The 18866-nt window shown below is 53.0% G+C and overlaps 8 protein-coding genes across 8 annotated transcripts; 3 read left to right on the forward strand and 5 right to left on the reverse strand.

Annotated features, from left to right (window-relative positions):
* Positions 1-404: 404 nt before the first annotated feature.
* Positions 405-1343, reverse strand: AB675_8146 (uncharacterized protein; the record flags this gene model as incomplete). The annotated part of the gene is made up of 2 exons (XM_018148570.1): positions 405-1188; positions 1270-1343. The coding sequence occupies 2 exons, from the start codon at positions 1341-1343 to the stop codon at positions 405-407; spliced, it is 858 nt and encodes a 285-aa protein (XP_018001185.1).
* Positions 1344-1854: 511 nt separating this feature from the next.
* On the reverse strand, positions 1855-2674 carry AB675_8147 (uncharacterized protein; the record flags this gene model as incomplete). Its single annotated transcript, XM_018148571.1, has 2 exons — positions 1855-2560; positions 2607-2674. The coding sequence occupies 2 exons, from the start codon at positions 2672-2674 to the stop codon at positions 1855-1857; spliced, it is 774 nt and encodes a 257-aa protein (XP_018000981.1).
* A 346-nt stretch (positions 2675-3020) lies between these two features.
* On the reverse strand, positions 3021-4655 carry AB675_8148 (uncharacterized protein; the record flags this gene model as incomplete). The annotated part of the gene is made up of 1 exon (XM_018148572.1): positions 3021-4655. The coding sequence occupies one exon, from the start codon at positions 4653-4655 to the stop codon at positions 3021-3023; it is 1635 nt and encodes a 544-aa protein (XP_018001232.1).
* Positions 4656-4933: 278 nt separating this feature from the next.
* Positions 4934-6445, reverse strand: AB675_8149 (Phosphatidylinositol N-acetylglucosaminyltransferase gpi3 subunit; the record flags this gene model as incomplete). The annotated part of the gene is made up of 1 exon (XM_018148573.1): positions 4934-6445. One exon carries the CDS (start codon positions 6443-6445, stop codon positions 4934-4936), a length of 1512 nt encoding a protein of 503 aa, XP_018001085.1.
* A 381-nt stretch (positions 6446-6826) lies between these two features.
* On the forward strand, positions 6827-9256 carry AB675_8150 (ATP-dependent RNA helicase dbp6; the record flags this gene model as incomplete). The annotated part of the gene is made up of 1 exon (XM_018148575.1): positions 6827-9256. One exon carries the CDS (start codon positions 6827-6829, stop codon positions 9254-9256), a length of 2430 nt encoding a protein of 809 aa, XP_018001316.1.
* A 1554-nt stretch (positions 9257-10810) lies between these two features.
* AB675_8151 (uncharacterized protein) lies at positions 10811-11397 on the forward strand (the record flags this gene model as incomplete). Its single annotated transcript, XM_018148576.1, has 2 exons — positions 10811-11268; positions 11313-11397. The coding sequence occupies 2 exons, from the start codon at positions 10811-10813 to the stop codon at positions 11395-11397; spliced, it is 543 nt and encodes a 180-aa protein (XP_018001311.1).
* Positions 11398-11508: 111 nt separating this feature from the next.
* Positions 11509-12429, reverse strand: AB675_8152 (uncharacterized protein; the record flags this gene model as incomplete). The annotated part of the gene is made up of 1 exon (XM_018148577.1): positions 11509-12429. One exon carries the CDS (start codon positions 12427-12429, stop codon positions 11509-11511), a length of 921 nt encoding a protein of 306 aa, XP_018001222.1.
* An 856-nt stretch (positions 12430-13285) lies between these two features.
* On the forward strand, positions 13286-18490 carry AB675_8153 (uncharacterized protein; the record flags this gene model as incomplete). Its single annotated transcript, XM_018148578.1, has 7 exons — positions 13286-13323; positions 13394-13614; positions 13676-13785; positions 13832-13880; positions 13934-14140; positions 15995-16635; positions 16784-18490. 7 exons carry the CDS (start codon positions 13286-13288, stop codon positions 18488-18490), a joined length of 2973 nt encoding a protein of 990 aa, XP_018001167.1.
* Between the last annotated feature and the right edge of the window lie 376 nt (positions 18491-18866).

An 18866-nucleotide genomic window follows, 5' to 3' on the forward strand; every position in this document is an offset into this window, starting at 1 on the left:
TCTACTTCATTGCAGCTACTTACACCACTGCAAGTCTGCGTTTGTTCCTATTTAGGAAGCCTCCTAATCTATGTCAGGACAGAAACTTGCTTCGAATTTAAGTCACACGAAGCTCTGCCACAGGCAGCGTGCCTCCCCATGTACAGCCACACTGCTATCCACTGACACCAAACATGACTTCTTTCTAAGCGCATGCCCTCGTGTCATTGCGACACGCTGTCCGACAACTCCACCCCGCTTCATCGCAGGCCATGCATGGCTGCGATGCTGTGCTGTGTGCGTGCCTTGTGTTGATGGCTGCCGTAGCCTGAGAACGACTTGAAAGGCCTATTGGTGCAGGCGGGCCCTGCGTGCCAGGCTCATGATCAAGTTGCAATGAAACCGAACACGTCGAAACAAGTAGTTCAACGCGTCCGAGGGGCCGGTATACCATGGTGAGCGTATATCGCGCGGTCTATGTCGTTGTCATTGTTTCTGAGGAGCGCGGTCGCTCGGTCAGCAGAAACACGAAGGGTCCTCACGAGCAGCTTGACTTTGTCATCATGAGGGTTCTGGCTGGGAGCTGCGTGGCGTCCATCTTCTTCAGGCCTCGTGCGCTGTCCAGTTGCACCATGTTGCCGCACGATCGCCAACAACACCTCATTAAGCACATCCTTCTCCAACTGCGACCAAGCCTGGGCTTTCATCAAAAGCTGCCCCTTCGTAGGAACTTGCATCGCCTTAGCCACCAGCTCGATGTACCACCTTCGTAGAGAAGAGCTAGCTGTCTGTCCACTCTGCGTGATGTGCAACAGTAATTCAGCCTTGGCCTCCTCGGGAACTCGAAAGTCCGGCCCAAATGTGGTTCCAGGCGTGATGGTATGGAGACTCCGCAACCGACCGAGGCAGTCATGTCCGAGTCGGTCGCAGAGCAGACGGTCGGCCAGCAGCCAAAGGTCGATGCACTGAGACGATGTCAAGGAGGACATTGTGGGTGTAGGTTGGGCGAGCCAGTCGACAAATAGAGCGAAGGTCGAAGCGTCGGTCTCGGGGAGTGTGACTTCGTGGCTCAGAGCTTCAGCGAACGAATTTGATAGGCAGCCACGGAAGTAAGCCGATGACTGGTGTAGCATGGTAGATGGAAGGTGGAAAGTCTTCGTGGTCGAATCATTGGTGACGTGAACGGCGATGATTTGAGACTGAACATGACTGAGTGGAAGAATGTGTCAGTATAAGGACCGAGAGCGGCACGCACGTCTTGAGGTCGACGAAAGGGATACTGTAGCTTACTCAGAGTACCTCATCTTCGCGATCGGTGTGCTAGAGGTCGCCTTCGTGGCTGACTGGTCCTGCGGGGTGGCCATCTCTCGAGGTAATGTGGTCGATCAAAAGCAATGATGCGCGGGGAAAACGGGCTTCTAAGTGATTTTGCAGTCGATATCACTTGTCGCTTCTATGTGTGACTGATTGACGAGTAGAACAAAGTGACAAAGTGAAGTAGTGACTGTTTGTTGCTCGGCTAGCAAGGAGGCAGGTAACCGAATTGACTTCCTCACCAGCCGGAGGTGAAGTGTTCGGGTCCTGCCAGTTCGTCTGATGCAAGTCGCCCTTGCCAGTTGGCCCTTCCTTCACAGGACGCCGCTCTACACTACGTACTGCAACACCGTCCAAAATCTTCTGAAGCACTCTGCGATGGTTCTCAATAGCCCCGGCTCTCTTGTAACCTCTTGTTTGATGCACATGGCTAGCTGAGGCGTCGTGGCTGAACCAGTACTCCGTCGTCGTTCTCGTCGCCACTCGCAACGCATGACTGTTTGATTGAACACGTCACGTGCCTTCATCCTGGTTTGGTGAGATTGGTAGTAATTCAATGCGTCACCAGTGGTCCTGATCCCATACCGGGAGAACTTTGTGATTGTTCTCGATACAAGCTCGCATTCTCTTCGCATCGGCTGCTGGGCACTGCACCCCACGCTCTTTCTCATGTACATGGAAAGTGCAGTCCTGCATTGTGGAAGGAGCCGCACGGTTCGTGTCACTGCTGTAGGCAGCGAGTTGTTCCATTAGTCGCATATGCACCGCCCAGGCGAGGCGCTTAGCGGATGGACTCTTGTCAAAGCTCTTTTTGGAAGTCCCGTTGAAGTCGTGCGCAAGACGGTAAGCCAGCTCCTCGACCAAGTATTGCATCAGCTTGCTATTTTCATGACCGGCTTTTTGAAGATCTTCGATGCCATCGATAAGCATGTCGCCGTCGTCATGGTGCTCCTTCAAAAGATCCAGCGTCTCGTCCACTAACTGTGTGCATCCAATGTAATGGGCGAGGATCCAGACGTCGACCAGATCGTCAGACTTATGACTTGGCTTAAGAAAGCCTACATAGAGCCAATCGACAAAGATAGAGAATGCTTCGCTGGTGTATTCTTCGAGGATGACTTCGTTGTCGACCTTCTCTTTGAACCCATGAATGAACATTGTGTTGAAATACTCAGAGTTGTCTCTCATCAGATTCAAGTGTATGCGGAAGGTTCGCTTATCTTCGTCTGTCCCGACATGAACAGTGGTGACAGGACCTTCAGCATGTCTGAGACAAGTCAGCATCGTACATTGCCAACCGGGAGGTCTCTTACTGTACTGAGAAGCCCACGGACCTTGTTCCGTTGCCGCTGCCTTCTTTACCGTGTGCGTCATGCGACATGGCGCAACCGGCGTCCTCACAGCTGCCTTCATGCTCGCACCACATCGTTGCCAACAATTTGTTGCCCAGGTCGGAGTATTGCGAAGCTGCTAGGCAAGAATGATGTCGCTGGTCGTTCACATGAGCGTTCACTCTAGGGAGGCCTTCATGTCGCAATATTATCGCCAGAGCAAAGGAATTTGTGTCAAGAATGGCTGCGATTCACTGTGAGAGGAACAGTTTCGTTGCTATGCCAAGACCAGCTCAAGAAAAGTAATCTTGGCGACGACTTCGATACTTAGTAGTTCTGCTTTCGGACGATGACAGCTGGATTCTGCTTGCTTCGCATAAAAGCCCCCACACAGTTTCATGCACCCAACCGGAAGCAATTGCTAGGCCTGTTCGTGAGCCTCACAGAGATCGATTTCTCATCACCCATAGGAAGCTGCCGTGTCCTGGTCATGGATGCCCAACCAACAATCGTCTGAAGCGCCGTAGTTGCTGTTTCTGAGTCTAGCAACCGGTCCAGAACGTCGGAGTCGATCAAGTCGAAGGTATCAAACCACAGGAATTGCCACAAGGACTCACGGACCGACACGATCCCAAGTGACTTCGCCAGTTGTATGAAGTTGATTGCACAATACTGCACGTCGTCCGAATCAACGGAGCAAATGATGCCAACGGCCAAGATCCAGAGCTCGAGCGTCGTTGCGAGCTTACACTGACGCAGCGCAAGGCCTAGGCGCGTGCCACGACCTGGCACAAGCTTGAGGAAACTGTCCGAGGGAACAAATCCTGGGCTGTAGGACATCAGGCTGGTGGGGAGGTAGGACAGCCACATCAGCAGAGCTATGACTGTACACTCCATGAGCTTATTCCCACATGGCATTAGTTCCAGGACTCGAAAAGTCAGTTCCTCGCTTCGAGCAATCATGTGAGAGGCTGTCTGCTTCAGTCCTGTAGGGAGAGCTTCGTGGCGAAATCTGTCAACGTTATTCGCTAGTGCCACAATATCGTCGATCACCGTGCAGAGCTTGCGGCCAAGTACGTCGGTGTAATCATCGAAATGGCTTGCCGCCGACTTGTCAAGGTTGGGCCATGCACAAAGCGACTGCGACGTCTGCTTGAAGATCGGTGGAGCAACTAATGAGGCAGCACTGAAGAGGTCGATGTTGCAGCATAGTCGCTGCAAATATCCCTTCAACCCATGGTGACCGTAAACCTTCTCCATGGCAGCAAGATGAATCCTAGCTCCCTCTAGATTAAAGCAGTAGGTCTCGTATGCAGACAGAAAAAGCATCACTACCGCGATGTGCTGATTGACAACTATGGCATCAGTCCGACCGATCTCCTTCTTGAGCTGAGCCATCGCAAGATTTGCATGCCGCTCTGCTAGAACGCTTGCATCATGCATGACAAACATGCGCCGATTAACAGCAGCAAGAAACGCATGAGCGCACATGTTGTCTGACATCACCTGCTGAACAACCACAGACGTTGTTGCATGATTGTCAGACCTGTGCAGATGGCTCGTGGCAGACTGGAACGCAGATTCGGCCCAGTTCGTTTGGAAATATCTGATGGCTCTGCCGGCTTCGAGGTCGATGCTGTAATTGAAAACCGAGAATGGGTCAGTAGGCGACAGCTTCGACACAGGTGAAGGCAACTGCACAGTGTTTGGTGCAGTCGCTGCCGAGATGGTCGCTTCGTATGGCTTGTCTTTGACTGATGATGTATTTGTCGCCACCTCTGCCAAGAACACAGTGTTCCCTCCATTCCTATGCGATCGACGTGCGACATAAGACCGCCTCGCGGCATCGACAAGCTCAACATCTCGACGTGCGGTTCCCGGCAGCTGGTACGGGACGAAAAATAGCTTGTCTACGTCATCCGCGCCGAGGCTCTTACTGAATTCATCGCTCTCAGTGCGATGCTGCTTCCTCTTTCGAGTTCGGACCACTGGAGCTGTATGCTGCTTGTGTGCCGGTCCAGGAACCTTCATCGATTCGCTCGACAGTTTCCTGCAATTTCGTGCCTTGAGAGGAACCGGACAGATCTTCAGCTGGTGTTCGAACAAAGGACTGAGATGTACGTTGAGCGCCGGATTTGTTCTCCATGAGCGGGATCCAATCACAAGAGGCCGGGGTGGATGGGACCCTCGACGCGTGGCCGTAGCTTCGGATTATCTCTGACGACGTCCACGAGATCTTGCGTCACATACGAGCGTTGTGTATGACTCAAGCCACTTCGAATAGACTCACCGTCATGCCTTCCTGGTAATTATCGCATCACAAGGCTGCCATTTCTTCGATCCATCAGGTCTGTCCCCCGACGCCTCAGGCCGTTCTCGACCGGCTTATTCTTGTCGTTGATGAATGGCTTGCGAGGCCAACTTTTTGCTATGTCGATGTTCGATCTTGGGTACAATATTTCCAGGAACAGGAAAATGAGATAGTCGATGATTGCACATAAGCAGAACAATTTGCCTGCCCATATCCCGCAGCCGTAGTATCGCTTCAGCCTATCGATCAATGCATAGCTGTGGACACCAGTCCTGCCGCGCACTCCGCTCCAGGTTGCTCGCACATGTTGGCCGTAGAATTCCTCTTCGCTGATAGCGCCAGTGATCCCGTCATAAACGCGTTCAGTGCGTTGTGCAACATCTGCCCAGGAGTACATGAGCTTGACCTGATCATGAAAACGTTCTGTTCGCACCTTTCCGGCACGAAGGTCCATGATGGCCTTACTCATTGCTGCAACAAGGTCGTCCTCTTCCGGTTTCGCAAAAGCGGTCATGTGAGCGGGCAGAACCTCAGGAATGCCACCCACGCGGGTGCACACGACGTAGAGCCCACAACTTGCAGCCTCAACAACGACAGTGCCGAAGGCTTCTGTTAAACTTGGATTAAGGTAGATATGGCCTCTAACCATGACATCGCGAACTCCTTCGTGCGTCACTGGGCCTAGGAGCTCCACTTTGTCCTGTAGCACTCTCCTTTCAAGCATTTGCTCCAAGTCAATCGCTTTCGGACCAGAGCCGGCAATAATGAAGCGTACTTTGGAATGAACAGCTAGAATTCGAGGAATGACGGCAATCAAGAGATCAGTGCCCTTGTTGTAGAACAGCCGAGAGACAACGACTATGACGACCTCATCGTTCGGACCTAGTCTCTTTGCCATGTGGCGTGGTCTCATGTACGCTTGATCCTCAGGCTTCGGTTGATAATGCAAGGGCTGGAAATTCTCTGCCACCACAGCGTTGGGGATGACAGAGACCATCAGAGGGTCTAGTGACGCTCGTAGAACAGTATTCTCCTTGCACGTATGACTGACACAAATCACATGGTCGACATCGCTCATCGTGAACTTGAGCAACTTGTTGGTAAGAATTGAGCCCGCATCAGCGAAGCCAAAAAGCGAATGATCCGTGAAGACCGTTCTCAGACCCATGGTCCTGGCGTGTAATATGCCTTCATGGCAAAAGCTACTCAGACTGCCATGGCCGTGGACGATTTGGATTTGTTCGCGTACAAAGATGTTCCGAAAGATGGGAAAGCAGGAGAACACTGTTGGCATCGTCGTCTCTCGGAAGATGACCAGGAACGGAACATGGTACACTTTGAGTCCATTGGTAAGATAGTGGATGCCTGTCCGGCCCTGATACGCGTGTGTGATGATGATGACCTTGTGGCCGCGGTCTATCAATTTCGATGAGACTTGGTAGATATGGCTTTCGACTCCTCCTGGTTGCGGGTAGAAGAAGTCGCATACCATGGCAATGTTGTAAGGCATGTCGTCTCGGACGAGGCAGACATGATCCTGGTGAGTCTGCTCGAATCTGGTCTCTCAAGGCATCAATGAGGGATGGCTATCGTGATTAATGACAGATGCTGCTCAGTCTCACTTAAGCAGGAGCGCGTGTCGCGTCAAGATGTCTGATCTGCATCCCAGGCTTGGATGACTTAGAGTCTTAGACCTCCAAGGTTCTGGCCCGAACTGGGGTCTGTCCAGGAGCTCGTCGGTCTATCTCCGGGCGCTTTTGGGCTTCGTGCGGGGGCATGAGTTTTTGTTCTCCAACGACATGCGGTACGTAACTTTTTTTTTTGGATATGGCATCGTCCTCGTAGGCGTGGCAGACCGACCTCGAAAAAGCGCTGGACGGCGGGGCAGAGAATGTCACAGTTCTATGCGCGATATGTGCCACCTGCCTCAAAATCAGACATCTCCAACGAAGCCTCAAGGTCGAGCGCGAAGAGAAAGAGCCATGCAAAAGAAGACCTTGCTCCTCCGAAGCAGAAGAAGCAGCGCAAGGCAATAGATGATGGAGTCAAGGTCGAGCCTGCAGCCTCCTCGAGGAACGACGGAGACGAGGCCACAGTGAATCCCCGGACCATAAAGGACATTCCAGAAGGCGACACTCTACAGCCACAAGTGTCGAAGAGGGCAGGAAATCCACAGCAGTCCGTTCCAGCGGAAGCAGCAAAGGCGGAGGTGAAGAAGAGTAAGAAGAAATCCAGGCGAGAACCTCCGATCGAGCCCGACAACACGGAAGACGCAGAAGAGTCATATAATCGCAAGCATGGGAATGTGCTCTCGAAGTTCCAGAAAGCTCGAGCAGAGCAGCCAGTTAAGCAGGACGACCAAGAAACGGACGCAGAAGGTCCTGCAGAGTTACACGGCTTAGAGCCCATCCCGCAGCCAGATGTCGTCGAACGTCCCAGACAGAGGCCGACCTACACCACACTCGCGCCGTGGCAGGCGAATGCTATAAGAGTGGTTCATCGAGAATCGAAAAGCTTTGCAGAACTTGGTGTTTCAGAGGCGGTGGTTGACAATCTGCGGAAGAATGGTGTTCAGAAGTCGTTCCCGATCCAGACGACGGTGCTGCCATTATTGCTTGCGGGCAAGCAGCTTCATGCTGGGGACATCTGCGTGTCAGCAGCAACAGGCTCCGGCAAGACACTTGCTTACGTTGTGCCATTAATCGAGGATCTGAAAGACTCTTCAAACACGCAACTACGAGCTGTGATTGTCGTACCTACGCGGGAACTGGTGCAGCAAGTACGACAGTCATGTGAAATTTGCGCGGCAGGTACGAAGCTCAAGATCGCGGCAGCTTCTGGAAGCAAAAGTATGAAGGAAGAGCAGGAGCTGCTCACGTGTGAAGAAGAAATTTACGACCCTGAACAATGGCAGCGAGAACAGCGCGCCCCAATGGACTGGTCCAAGTTCTCCATGACCACATTTCTGGACGAGGTGGAAAGGCAACGAAGCTCAAGGTCCATTCACTTTGTGAGACGATTTTGCTCGAAGGTTGATATTTTGATCACAACGCCTGGCAGGCTGGTCGATCACCTGCGCTCAACGTCAGGCTTCAATCTCGATCACGTCCAGTGGATGGTTGTAGATGAGGCAGATCGATTGCTCAACGAGAGCTATCAAGACTGGATTGACACCGTCGTTCCCGCACTGCAATCACAAGCCGCGACCGCCAGGAGGGACGAGCTGTTGAAGCACATGCGAATGGAGCCGCCACCGCGAGTTGTGCGAAAGGTCCTCCTTTCCGCGACCATGACGAGTGATATCTCGAAACTCTCCTCACTCGGCTTGGACAATCCCAAGCTGATCGTGCTTGGTCAGCTTCAGGGGAGTAAAAAGGACACGGAGCAAGATGCGATCCCAGCCCCGACCACGGAAGGCGATTACCATCTACCACCATCACTCACTGAGAATGTGATACCTATCAAGGACGGGTACGAGAAACCATTGTATCTCCTCTCGCTGCTCCAGAAGAGAATCTTCGCATCTCCTCGGAACGGATTGAAGGAAAAGGGCGTCGGAAACACTGCCAGAAAGCAGCAGAGTGATGGCGATTCAGACTCAGAGGCATCTTCGGCCTCTTCATCATCTGACAACGAAGGGTCAACGTCAAGCTCAGAAATCAGCTCAACGTCTGACTCTGACTCCGACTCCGACTCGGAAAGCGCAGCCTCAACTTCATCGCAGTCTTCCGCTTCAAGCACCGTCTCTCCCGCCCACGACTTCCTCCATCCCATCAGTACATCAAGATCCAGCCCCGTCCGGGCTCTGATATTCACACGCTCAACCTCTGCCACCCAACGCCTGTTCCGCCTCCTCTCGCTCCTGGACCCGACCCTCTCTTCCTCCATCAGCACACTCACCAAGTCCACCTCGACTTCCTCAGCCTCTCGCCGTGCCCTGTCGTTATTCCGTTCCGGAAAGACGGCCGTCCTCATAGCGACGGATCGTGCCTCTCGTGGTCTGGACATACCTGACCTCAGCCACGTGGTATCCTATGACGTGCCCAGTAGCGCGCTGACCTATGTGCATCGTGTCGGCAGGACAGCCAGGGCTGGGAAAGAGGGAACTGCGTGGACATTGGTGGAGCATAGGGAAGCAAAGTGGTTCTGGGGTGAAATTGGAGGGAAAGGTGGTGAGCTGGGAGCTGAAGGCGGGAAAATAGGCAGGCAAGGAGGGAAGAAGCCGGTCAAGGTCAACGACTTGGAGGTTGACGCCGAGAAGTGGAAGGAGCGGTATGAGGAAGCTTTGGCGAAGTTGGGAGAGGAGGTCCGGGGGTCGTGAATGTGAAGTGTTCATGTCAGAGGGAGGCTTAACCGTACGCGTATAATGATGTGAGGACCTCCCGAGTCTTCTCGCAGTTCACATGCTTCGTGTACGCCTCACAGTATCGGGCGCTTTTTCTGCTGCGATTGCAGTGGTTTCCACGGGTGCAAGGCATCGCTTCTGTGCCCATCTTGGACTAAAGTCCAGCGCTGCCGCAACCTGGCTCCAATCGATCGTCGCATCACGCGCTCCACCACCGACTACCACTCCTTGATCGTGTCTCCCCGCAGCTTCCCTCTCAGATCGTACTTCCCCTGCATCGTTCAACCCTTGTCAGCATATCCGTCCATAGACTCGGTGGCGCTGATCCCTTTCCTGTAGGATAACGCCGAGTATCCTCCTAGCTGGACAAGAGACAGGAAAGTTTACTCACATCTGTCTCCTTGAACAAATACGCCATGCTGCCTGGAACCACGATCATGTACATGACCACTAGCCTCGCGATTCTGGGTGTCCACTTGAAGTACTTGTATCTGTTTTTCATGTACTCTGCAGAAGTGATATGTCAGTGTTTCTGTTCGCCTGAGGGACTCGAGTAGGTGTTTGGCGCAGGTTCGACGACTTGTTGCGCTGAACCATCGTCTCCGATGCTGGGCCGCACGTAGAGCGCAGATCCTACCATTGTATTTGGCCAGCGCTGGGTCCATCCGGAAAGCTGTAGGTACATTGTCAGTGACTGCTGTCTTCGATTGTGGACTGCGGGGGCGTGTTGGTGGCTCTTACAACTTGGACCGTGCGCCATGATTGCGGTTGGCTCTCGCGCTGGCGAGAGAGCTTTGGTGCAGGTCAAGAGGGCGAAGCTGGCTGAAATTGGCATCAACAAGGTCAGAGTCGATGAGGTGTAGTTCGAGCTGCGGCGGCGTGGAGAATGGTCACGTGGTCATCGGATAGGAAGTCCGCTCTCCCGCGTGCTCATGTCATTTGAATCATATTTGAACTTGAATACTGCGAAGTTCTTCTCTTTTGAGCAACACTTGAGCATCAACCTGTCACATTGTCGTGACTCCCAGGACGGATGTGTCTCCATTGGAAGTCGCGATCGCGGGTTTCTTCTCGGCAAGTACGTTGCGAGGCGCAGCCGCCGGACTTGAAACATGCACAAAAACATGACACGCAGGCCGCCTAACATTCGTTCGTACGCGTCTCCCATGGCCTTTGCTCGTGACTATTGTTCCCTTCAGTGCTTGTCTTTGTTCTAGCCAGACCGAGTCCAGTATTGGCACGGTTGGCTGCCGTGATTGCGCGGGTGCTTGGGCTTTGGTACAATTGGCCTGCTGTGAGTCAAGCAGACTTTTACGCGGGATGGAGCGCGATGGCTTGACAATTCAACGGAAGAGGACGCACCGCAAAAGCAGGTTGGGATGTAGGACTTGTCGGTAAGTCCGTCGATTAGTGCTATGACAGATATCCAGAGGAAGACTGACCTGAAATTCTGGTCAAAGCATAAGACGCGTCAAATGCGACGAGCAAAAACCCATCTGTAACGCTTGTGATAGGCTTGGTCACATCTGCATGTACTACAATTCTACGGCTGGCGTCCTTCGGGCGAGCTCCAGTCTGATGGCTGTGAAGCCAGTCGCCGCTGGCAAGGGAACGCCAGATCCTTACAATGTGCCAAACGGCATGTTGACACCGCTCGAAAACCAGTCCGAGTGGCAATTTTACCAGATGTTCCAGAACGAACATATGAAGTGGTTCATGAACGCTCCATGCGAGGATGACGGCCTATGCACTTTGATCTGGACGAACTTGATTTTACCTCTCATGCACGCGCAAGCACTGTTCAAGCATTTGGTGCTCGCTGTTTCCGCCGCTCAGACATTTGGCAACCCTGACGGCACTCCTGCTGGAGGCTACTTTGGAGCGGCTGCAGTCAACGAGCCCTTCTTCTTGTACCACTACGGGAAAGTCTTACGGTTGACGATGGAGGCAAAGGAACGCGGAGACATATCGGCCGTCATCTGTGCGGCGTCGGTCCTTTGCGTAGTGGAGGCCTGCCGCCATCGACCTACAGAGCTGGTTTCTCATCTCACATCGGCGCTCAAGCTCATTCGGCAGATGGACTCGGTACAATCGGAGTTTCTGACTGTGCCACGTAGTCATATCGACAGAATAGTCAAGCCAACTATGTACACGTTGGAGAAGAACCATCACTGGGTACTCGAGGCAATCTCTGCAATACAAATTCGCTGAATCTCTGACAGCAACTCCTACTTCCGTGCAATCACGATCGTCGATTCTAAGGGCAAGCGAAGCTGTCCTTGGTCATTCATAACCACTCCGTCCGATCCGGATCCAGAGAGCTTGTCCTCCAGCGCCTTCAACGCTGTGTCCCAGCGTTCCTCGTCTTGTTTCGACCAGCCAGTGGTGGTGCCGCCGAGGATGCTCCACATCAGCCCCAGGTATCGAGTCCTGGCCTTCTCGTCTGTCCAAGGTGCAAGCGCTACTACTTCCTGGGACAGAACTGTCATCTTGCGTCTCTGGAAACCTACTCCCTTGACCAACGATAGCAAAAACTCCGGCTTCAACATGTCTCCGCCCATTCCCATCAGAAGTTGACCACCATCGTCTGCTCTGGTGGCGTTATGCACATCCGTTATTGCGTCAGCGAAGCTGATTCGATTCCAATTCGTGATCACAGCTATGCCACCTGGTCGAAGAGTGCGCCAGATCTCGCTCAAGATCTGTCCATTCTGGTCCGGCATAGGACCAGAGTTGATCAGGAAGTTGGTGAAAGAGTGCGTAAAGTGGTTGTCGGGAAATTTGAGGGATACAGCGTCCTGGACCTCCGCTGAGATCTTGACGTTCTGGCCCAGAGCTGGATGGTCTCTCAGCTTCTCCTGGAAACCTTTGACCATGGCTTCGTTATTGTCGGTCCCAACAACTTCAATGCTGTCAACTGGAATGGCCGAGGCAACGTTCAGCAATGCGCGAGTGACTTCACCGTAGCCACACGCATTGTCATGCACAACCCAAGATGAGAAGGCTGATGACTTCTCTTGGTCGCTCGTGATGTTCTTGAGGAAAACATCTGCAATGTTGCAAGTTGCTGGATGACAGAGTTCGCTCAGAACTTCTGGGGCACGTGGTGCCAATTGTTTGGGGACAAATGGCTGCGTGGCTGGTGCCATTTCGCTTGCTGTGTCACGAATGCAGCCTGGGAAGTTTCTACTTGGTTCGGTCTACGAGGCGAAGTGAGAGAGGATTTGGTCACGATCTACTCAGGCAAGCGGTGTTCGTACTCTTATAGATGGCTCAGTTGTCTCAGCTAATTCATATTGGGCTACTTTCGCTGACGTTCCAACATGTCTGGCTAATGATGCTCGGTCGTGAACGACAGAATGTCTGTCTCACGCATTGCGGACGGGGGATTCTAGCAATCTGTAGACATCAGTCGCAGGCATTATGCGAGCCTCTCGCTGTGAGTTGAAGAGCACCATCGGTAGACCAATCATGTGAGAGTATGAACGATGGGGGCCAGAGTAGAGCGGATGCCATGTATCGGTCAACAAGGACCGATACTGTTTCCTATGCAAACCATCGAGTTCTTTTAGAAGAGCTTCGCTCAAGCTTCTCAATGCCCTCGATCTGGTGAGAGCAGGCGAGGGCTGTGACCCCTAGGACCTTTCGTCGCAGGACTGCCTTGCCACTCTCTTAGCCCATCGCCAAGGTTCAAGTTGAAGCCCGTGGCTCCATCAAGTTGCGTCATGGGCTCTTATCAAAATGCTATCATACATCTCACCTAGGTTCAATAATATTTTCCACCGAGCGCAATACAATCGTGATCGTGACACGTGCCGTTTTGGGGGATTCAAGGAAGGCCTGAGCTACGAACCGAGGCTCTTTTCTGGCAAGACCATTGCTAGAGAGGTGGGGTCTTTTCCACGCGAGGTGCTGCGCTGTGGAATATATACCACTACTCTCATTACCAGCCCAAAAGGAATTGTCACCTGAATCAACAGCGGCAGCAGCAGTTCTTGCTCCATCATGGCCACCGAGGCCGCGCCGAAGATCACCCTCCACTGGTGAGTCGAAAGCAATGTTACCTGCATGGCGTCTTGAGAATGATCGCTGATGGTGGCCGGCGCTGGCTAGGTTGGAGGTGTCGAGAGCGCATAGGATACTGTGGCTCTTGGAGGAGCTGAATATTCCCTATGAGTTAAAGACCTACAAGCGCACCAAGGACAGACTTGCTCCGCCTGAGCTCAAGCAGGTTCATCCTTTAGGCAAATCGCCAGTCATCAGTGTCGATGGGATTCCCGGACGCGCCGAACCGTTGGTACTTGCTGAGTCCGCCGCGATTACCGAATATCTGTGTAAGCTCGTCCATTTCGCGGTTTGCCGTGCGCATTGGACCAGGCTCCTGACTTCCAACAGGCGATTATTATGGCAAGCATCTGATTCCTCAACGATACCCAGCAGGCGAGGACGGCAAGATCGGACGTGAAACCGAGGAGTGGATTCGATATCGGTTCTTCATGCACTATGTACTGTGATCACACCTGTCCGGAGGCCAGCGACTGACTTTTGTAGACCGAGGGGAGCATCATGCCTTTCATGGTAATGTCCTTGATACCCAGCAGTGAGTCTTAATAACTGTCATACGTGCCTAGCATTTACTCAACTGGGCAATAGGCATCAGGAGTGCTCCGGTCCCCTTCTTTATTCGTCCCATCACCAATTCAGTGGCTGCAAAAGTCGAAGAGTTCCTTACACCAAACTTCAAAACACATTATACTTTCCTAGAGCAGCAGCTCGAGACCTCTCCGAACGACGGTGAATATCTCTGTGGCAAGGAGATCACTGCCGCGGATATTCTGATGTCATTTCCGTTGGAAGCGGGTAAGAGCCGTTCGGGAATGACGAAGGAGCAGTGTCCTCGTGTTTGGGCATATATTGATCGCCTGCATCAGCGAGAGGCGTACAAACGATCGGTCCAGAAGATTGAGAGCATCGAAGGGTCCTTTAAAAGCAATCTGTAGTATGAGCTTGTGTCAATCATATGATGGGGCCAATCTGGTGTCCACTTCACAAGTGCAGGTTCGTCGCTAGGTGCTGTGATACTAAGACGGAAGACGAGTACCAGCAACGATTGTCGAATAACCGTGACCTTGATCGCGCGCTGAAGTCCATAACCTTTGTCTATCCAGTATCTTCATCCAATGGCGTAAGCTTTGTCTGACCATCAGGTCGATTCCATGTTGAGCTCACGACAGGCGAAGTTGGGGGCCGAATTGAAACACTGGTTTATGATCAGCAATGCTCGAGTCGCACCTGCTTCACGGTCAGCTAACGGTTGTTCCTTCCTGCTGAACCTCAAATACGGTAAGTAGCCAAGCCGCATCTACACAAATAGTGAGAGCTAGGCAGTAGCGACTGCTGTCTACGCAAACCTTGGTTTACCAAAGTCCTTCTAACGCGGCAGCAATAGCATTTGCCTGCAATACTCGGATTCGCTTGCACTGAGGCGGTACCAAAATCACACTGCCACGTGGCGCACATTGGTTGCCTTGTCGTTCGTGCCCAGACTCCTCAATATCAACTCTTCAGATCGTTCTGGACATTGTACTCGGGCCACAGCCTTTCTCGTCAAGAACAGTATATCGCCTCGAGGCACGCCCAAAGGAGATCGAAATCGGCAGCAGCTGAGCACCTTCCACAAGCACGCTAATCTGCCTGCCCCTCAACTCGACCCGAGCAACGTCAACGGCGCGATCTGGTCCTGCATATTAGGGCTAGCCGCTCGCACTAGACTGGCGTGTTTCGACAATCCCGTTCCCTGGATCGCGACTATCCGAGTTGCATGCAGGACCCCTGGCGACTTCATCGCAAAGCCGGCCAGTAGGGGCGTGATCAAAACGCGGGAGCTGGCTGTCTCCGCCCTTGAGGCCAAGACCTCGGAATTGTGACACCTCATCCTAGCAAATTTGAGTTATACATGCCGATGCAGTCTTTTGTATTGCTAACAGCATCGCAGAACTTGACTTTCGGTGGATTACTCGATTACGAATCTCCCTGCATCACAAGACGCTTCATCGATCAGCGCTTTCCGAGTGAACCAATTACCTGGCATCGCCCCTACTGACTCAGGGCTTACTCATCGGGAACTCACGCCAAGTCCCACCATTTTGCCCTCAGAAGCTCGTTTCTTAGGCCTATTGTCAAGGCTTTGGTACCGCCAGTTTGCACCCGGAAGATAGCCCATTCCTACCGCAGCAGAGGCTGGACGCTAGATTCTCTGGGCCGTTGCACACTTGACGGCTATGGGCAAGGCGTGTGGCCTCAGACCACAGCGGAGCACAGCGGTGTGCTGCTGAAGTCCGACGGTCTCCGCGTACACCTGGACCTGCTTTTAAGCAAACCCTCTACCAGTGATGACGGCTCCACATCATACTTCCGATTTCGACAACGGTGCCACCCACTCATCAGACACTACTTCTGAGACAAACTTGACTTCCCCAGCCTTTTCTACTTCCCCCATTACGGCTGGTGATAACCACCGTGTTGTGAGCGCTACTAATCAACCCCTTGGTTTCTCATCCTCTCAATCCGGCGCTTTCCCGGTCCAATCTGCTTACCCTCAAAATGATCTGAGCCTTGCTTTTACCCATCCTGCGAGCTTTACGAAGAGCTCCAGTCATTCTACGACATTGCCACATTCGACTGCCAACACGCAGTCTGACATTCCCGAACTAGCGGACCTCACTTTTGCCGCTGATGTGTCCCCGACTCTAAGCAACTTTGGGTCGAATCCCAACCTACCATACATAAATTTCGCCCCAAGACCGCTGTATGAACCGACGGGCGAATTGATCAATGAGCAAATCGACGGCTTTTTGGCATTTGACAGTCCTAGTACGCTCCGACACACTTTCCGTGGGCCACTAAACAACCACCCCGAGTCAAAAAGCGCCACTCAGACAGCCACTTTGCAACAGCAGAATCGAAGTCGAAGCCTTCCTGATGTCCCTTTACCGTCCAAGTCGGCTCTCAAACGCAAAGCAGAAGCTCTTGATAGCGGTGGTGCAGGCCTGACTAACGGTGCTAACGGTGCGCGCCCAGTCAAGCAACGCACTGTCTCCTTCGAGCGCATGTCGAACCGAGAAGGCGGGTCTCCAGGAGAGACTTCCGGACGGACATCTGCAACACAGACGCGACCCGGACCAAACAGCCCTCATGCTCGCCGAGGTAGGCCGTCACTGCCATCGTCTACTCCCAAGCCATCAATAGAGACCGACAGAGTTCCGCCGCCTGGTCCGACCACTCGACCAATTCGTGGTACTAAGCATCCCTCAGGACACCCTCCATCGATACTGCCGCCTGAGAAGGTGTTCCCTGTAAGCTTCCTCGTCTCTCCCTAGAGGAATTCGGCATGAAATATGTCGAACAGGCCGTTGCGCCTTCGGCATTTGCATCAGTCGTCTGCGGCCGGAGCAGTCCCTCTTGATGGATGGTAGTCATGAAGTTTGCTGACAGCTGCTACAGATTCAGATAGGTTCAGATCTGTTTCGATTGTCGGGAGCATCAATATCGTCGGACGCTCCTTCTTACTTTACGCAGTTCTTTGAGGAGCAAATCCGCGAGAATTCGGAGTCTGGGGGTGTGCGAACTCTGTACATCGATCGCGACCCTATTACGTTCCGCGACGTCGCTCGGCATTTACAGGGCTATTATGTCAAGCCTCAAGATGGCAGTCACTTCGTCAAGTTATTCGCTGATGCGCAGTTCTACAGCTTACCGCGATTGATAGATCAACTCTTCGAAAGCGAGATCTTCATTCAGATAGGTGAACGCCACTTCCAGATACCGAAGGACATTTTCTCCGAGCCAGGGAACTCTCCCAATTTCTTCTCTTTAGGTTTCGCAGTCTTCTTCAGCACTCCTGGTGAAGTCTTTCCCGGACTCGATAGACGGGGCTTGTTAAGGCCACCCAGCATAACGCCCCCTTACGTACCGAACCGGAGTGCTGAGATCTTTGCGGAGTTGCTGCATTTGTTGCGAGGGTATCCACTGAAAATACGGGATGACAATCATCGTCAAGAGTTGTTGCGAGACTGTAGATATTTCCACCTTCGAGGTCTGGAGCAAAAGATCATCGCGCACGAAATCAGCTATAATCTGCAGAGAAGCAGGCAAGAGATAGCATTGAGACTTGAAGACGTCAAGCCAAGCGGAATAAGCTACAGACCAAGCGACGACGATGAGGGAACCCACAAGGACGACAAGGACGAGAGCGATGAGGAAGACGAAGAGGCCATGGCAACAGACGAGGGCGCTGGTTCCAAAGAGAAGGCTTCTCAACAACCTGGAGGTTGGGTCTACTACGCTCGGCCTTTCGTAGACGAGGCGTCTTATGAGCTCGTCATTGAGATCGGAAACGAAGCTACCCAGTTGGATCTCAGAGACATGCGCGCCGACTTCCATGGACTTACGAAAGCTAGGGTCAGCAGCTTACTTCAGGTTGTCGCGAATAAGATGAACCTACCGACCAATGCGCCGTGGGGCTTGCTGGTACTTGGACAAAGTGGTGGAGCGGCCACACAGGCATCAAGTCCTGGCCATACGCCACTGAGTGAAGACCGAGTCAAGGTGCGCTTCGACCATGCCAGCTCAGTGAGCCTGGACGGCGCAAAGTGGGAGATTGACTGGAAAAGTGATCTTGGCCGAAGGCTGCGACTTGGACACGAAGGCCTGAGAGATGCCACTGCGGCCGACGAAGGGGATGAAGACGAGGACAGCGAGTCCGAAGGCGAAGAAGACAGTGAAGCACCTCGTCCTGCTGCGCAATCGCACGCGTCTCGTCATCGTCAGCAACCACAACAGCGACAAGCCACGACAAAGAGTTCTGGACCGCAGACAAAATCCAAAACGCCACTGCAGACTTCTGCTTCGGCAGCAGGCGGCAAAAAGCGTAAACGTCCCGGCTACGAACAACCTCCGCAGGCCTCCGCTACAACGTCAGTGGCGAGTGCGCAACACACAGCACATCATCTCGGCCAACAAGCGCAACCTCAGCAGGTCGAGAACGATACAACGTGGACTATCAAGACAGCACAGTTTCGCTTGCGGATCCAAGCATGTCGCCCTGACCGAGGAGAAGGTGGACTAGAAGTTGTCTTCATGGTCGTGAAAATGGATGCGTGGAGGGGAGAGAAGGCCAGGAATGAGCAGAGGGGTTTCCTTGGTACATGATTTGCTGGTATCACATCAACGAACGTGCTTGCTCTGGCCTGGCGTCAGCTAAAATTTCGTCGCCAGGAGCGATGATCATCGACACGACACGACCAGCAGATAGCGTTGCATTGGGACACTGTGTCCTTGCTTCGGGATCACCGCCAATACTCTAGCATACACGATCGTGCGCGTGGCATCCGGTGTTACGCGTTTCCGCGCAATGGCGTGCGTGAGAAGTCCGCAACCCTGGCGGGAATGTATCTGGCATGGCACATGGCAGTATCTCATGTGCGGTGCCACTCAACTGAATCCAGATCGAGAGGAAGACCGAGTGACTGATATGATCGAGGTCAGACCAGTGTCTGAGACTGGCAAGTGGGTAGTCTACGCGATC

Source organism: Cyphellophora attinorum (assembly GCF_001299255.1).
Source record: "Cyphellophora attinorum strain CBS 131958 chromosome Unknown Contig10, whole genome shotgun sequence".
Taxonomy (NCBI): Eukaryota; Fungi; Ascomycota; class Eurotiomycetes; order Chaetothyriales; family Cyphellophoraceae; genus Cyphellophora; species Cyphellophora attinorum.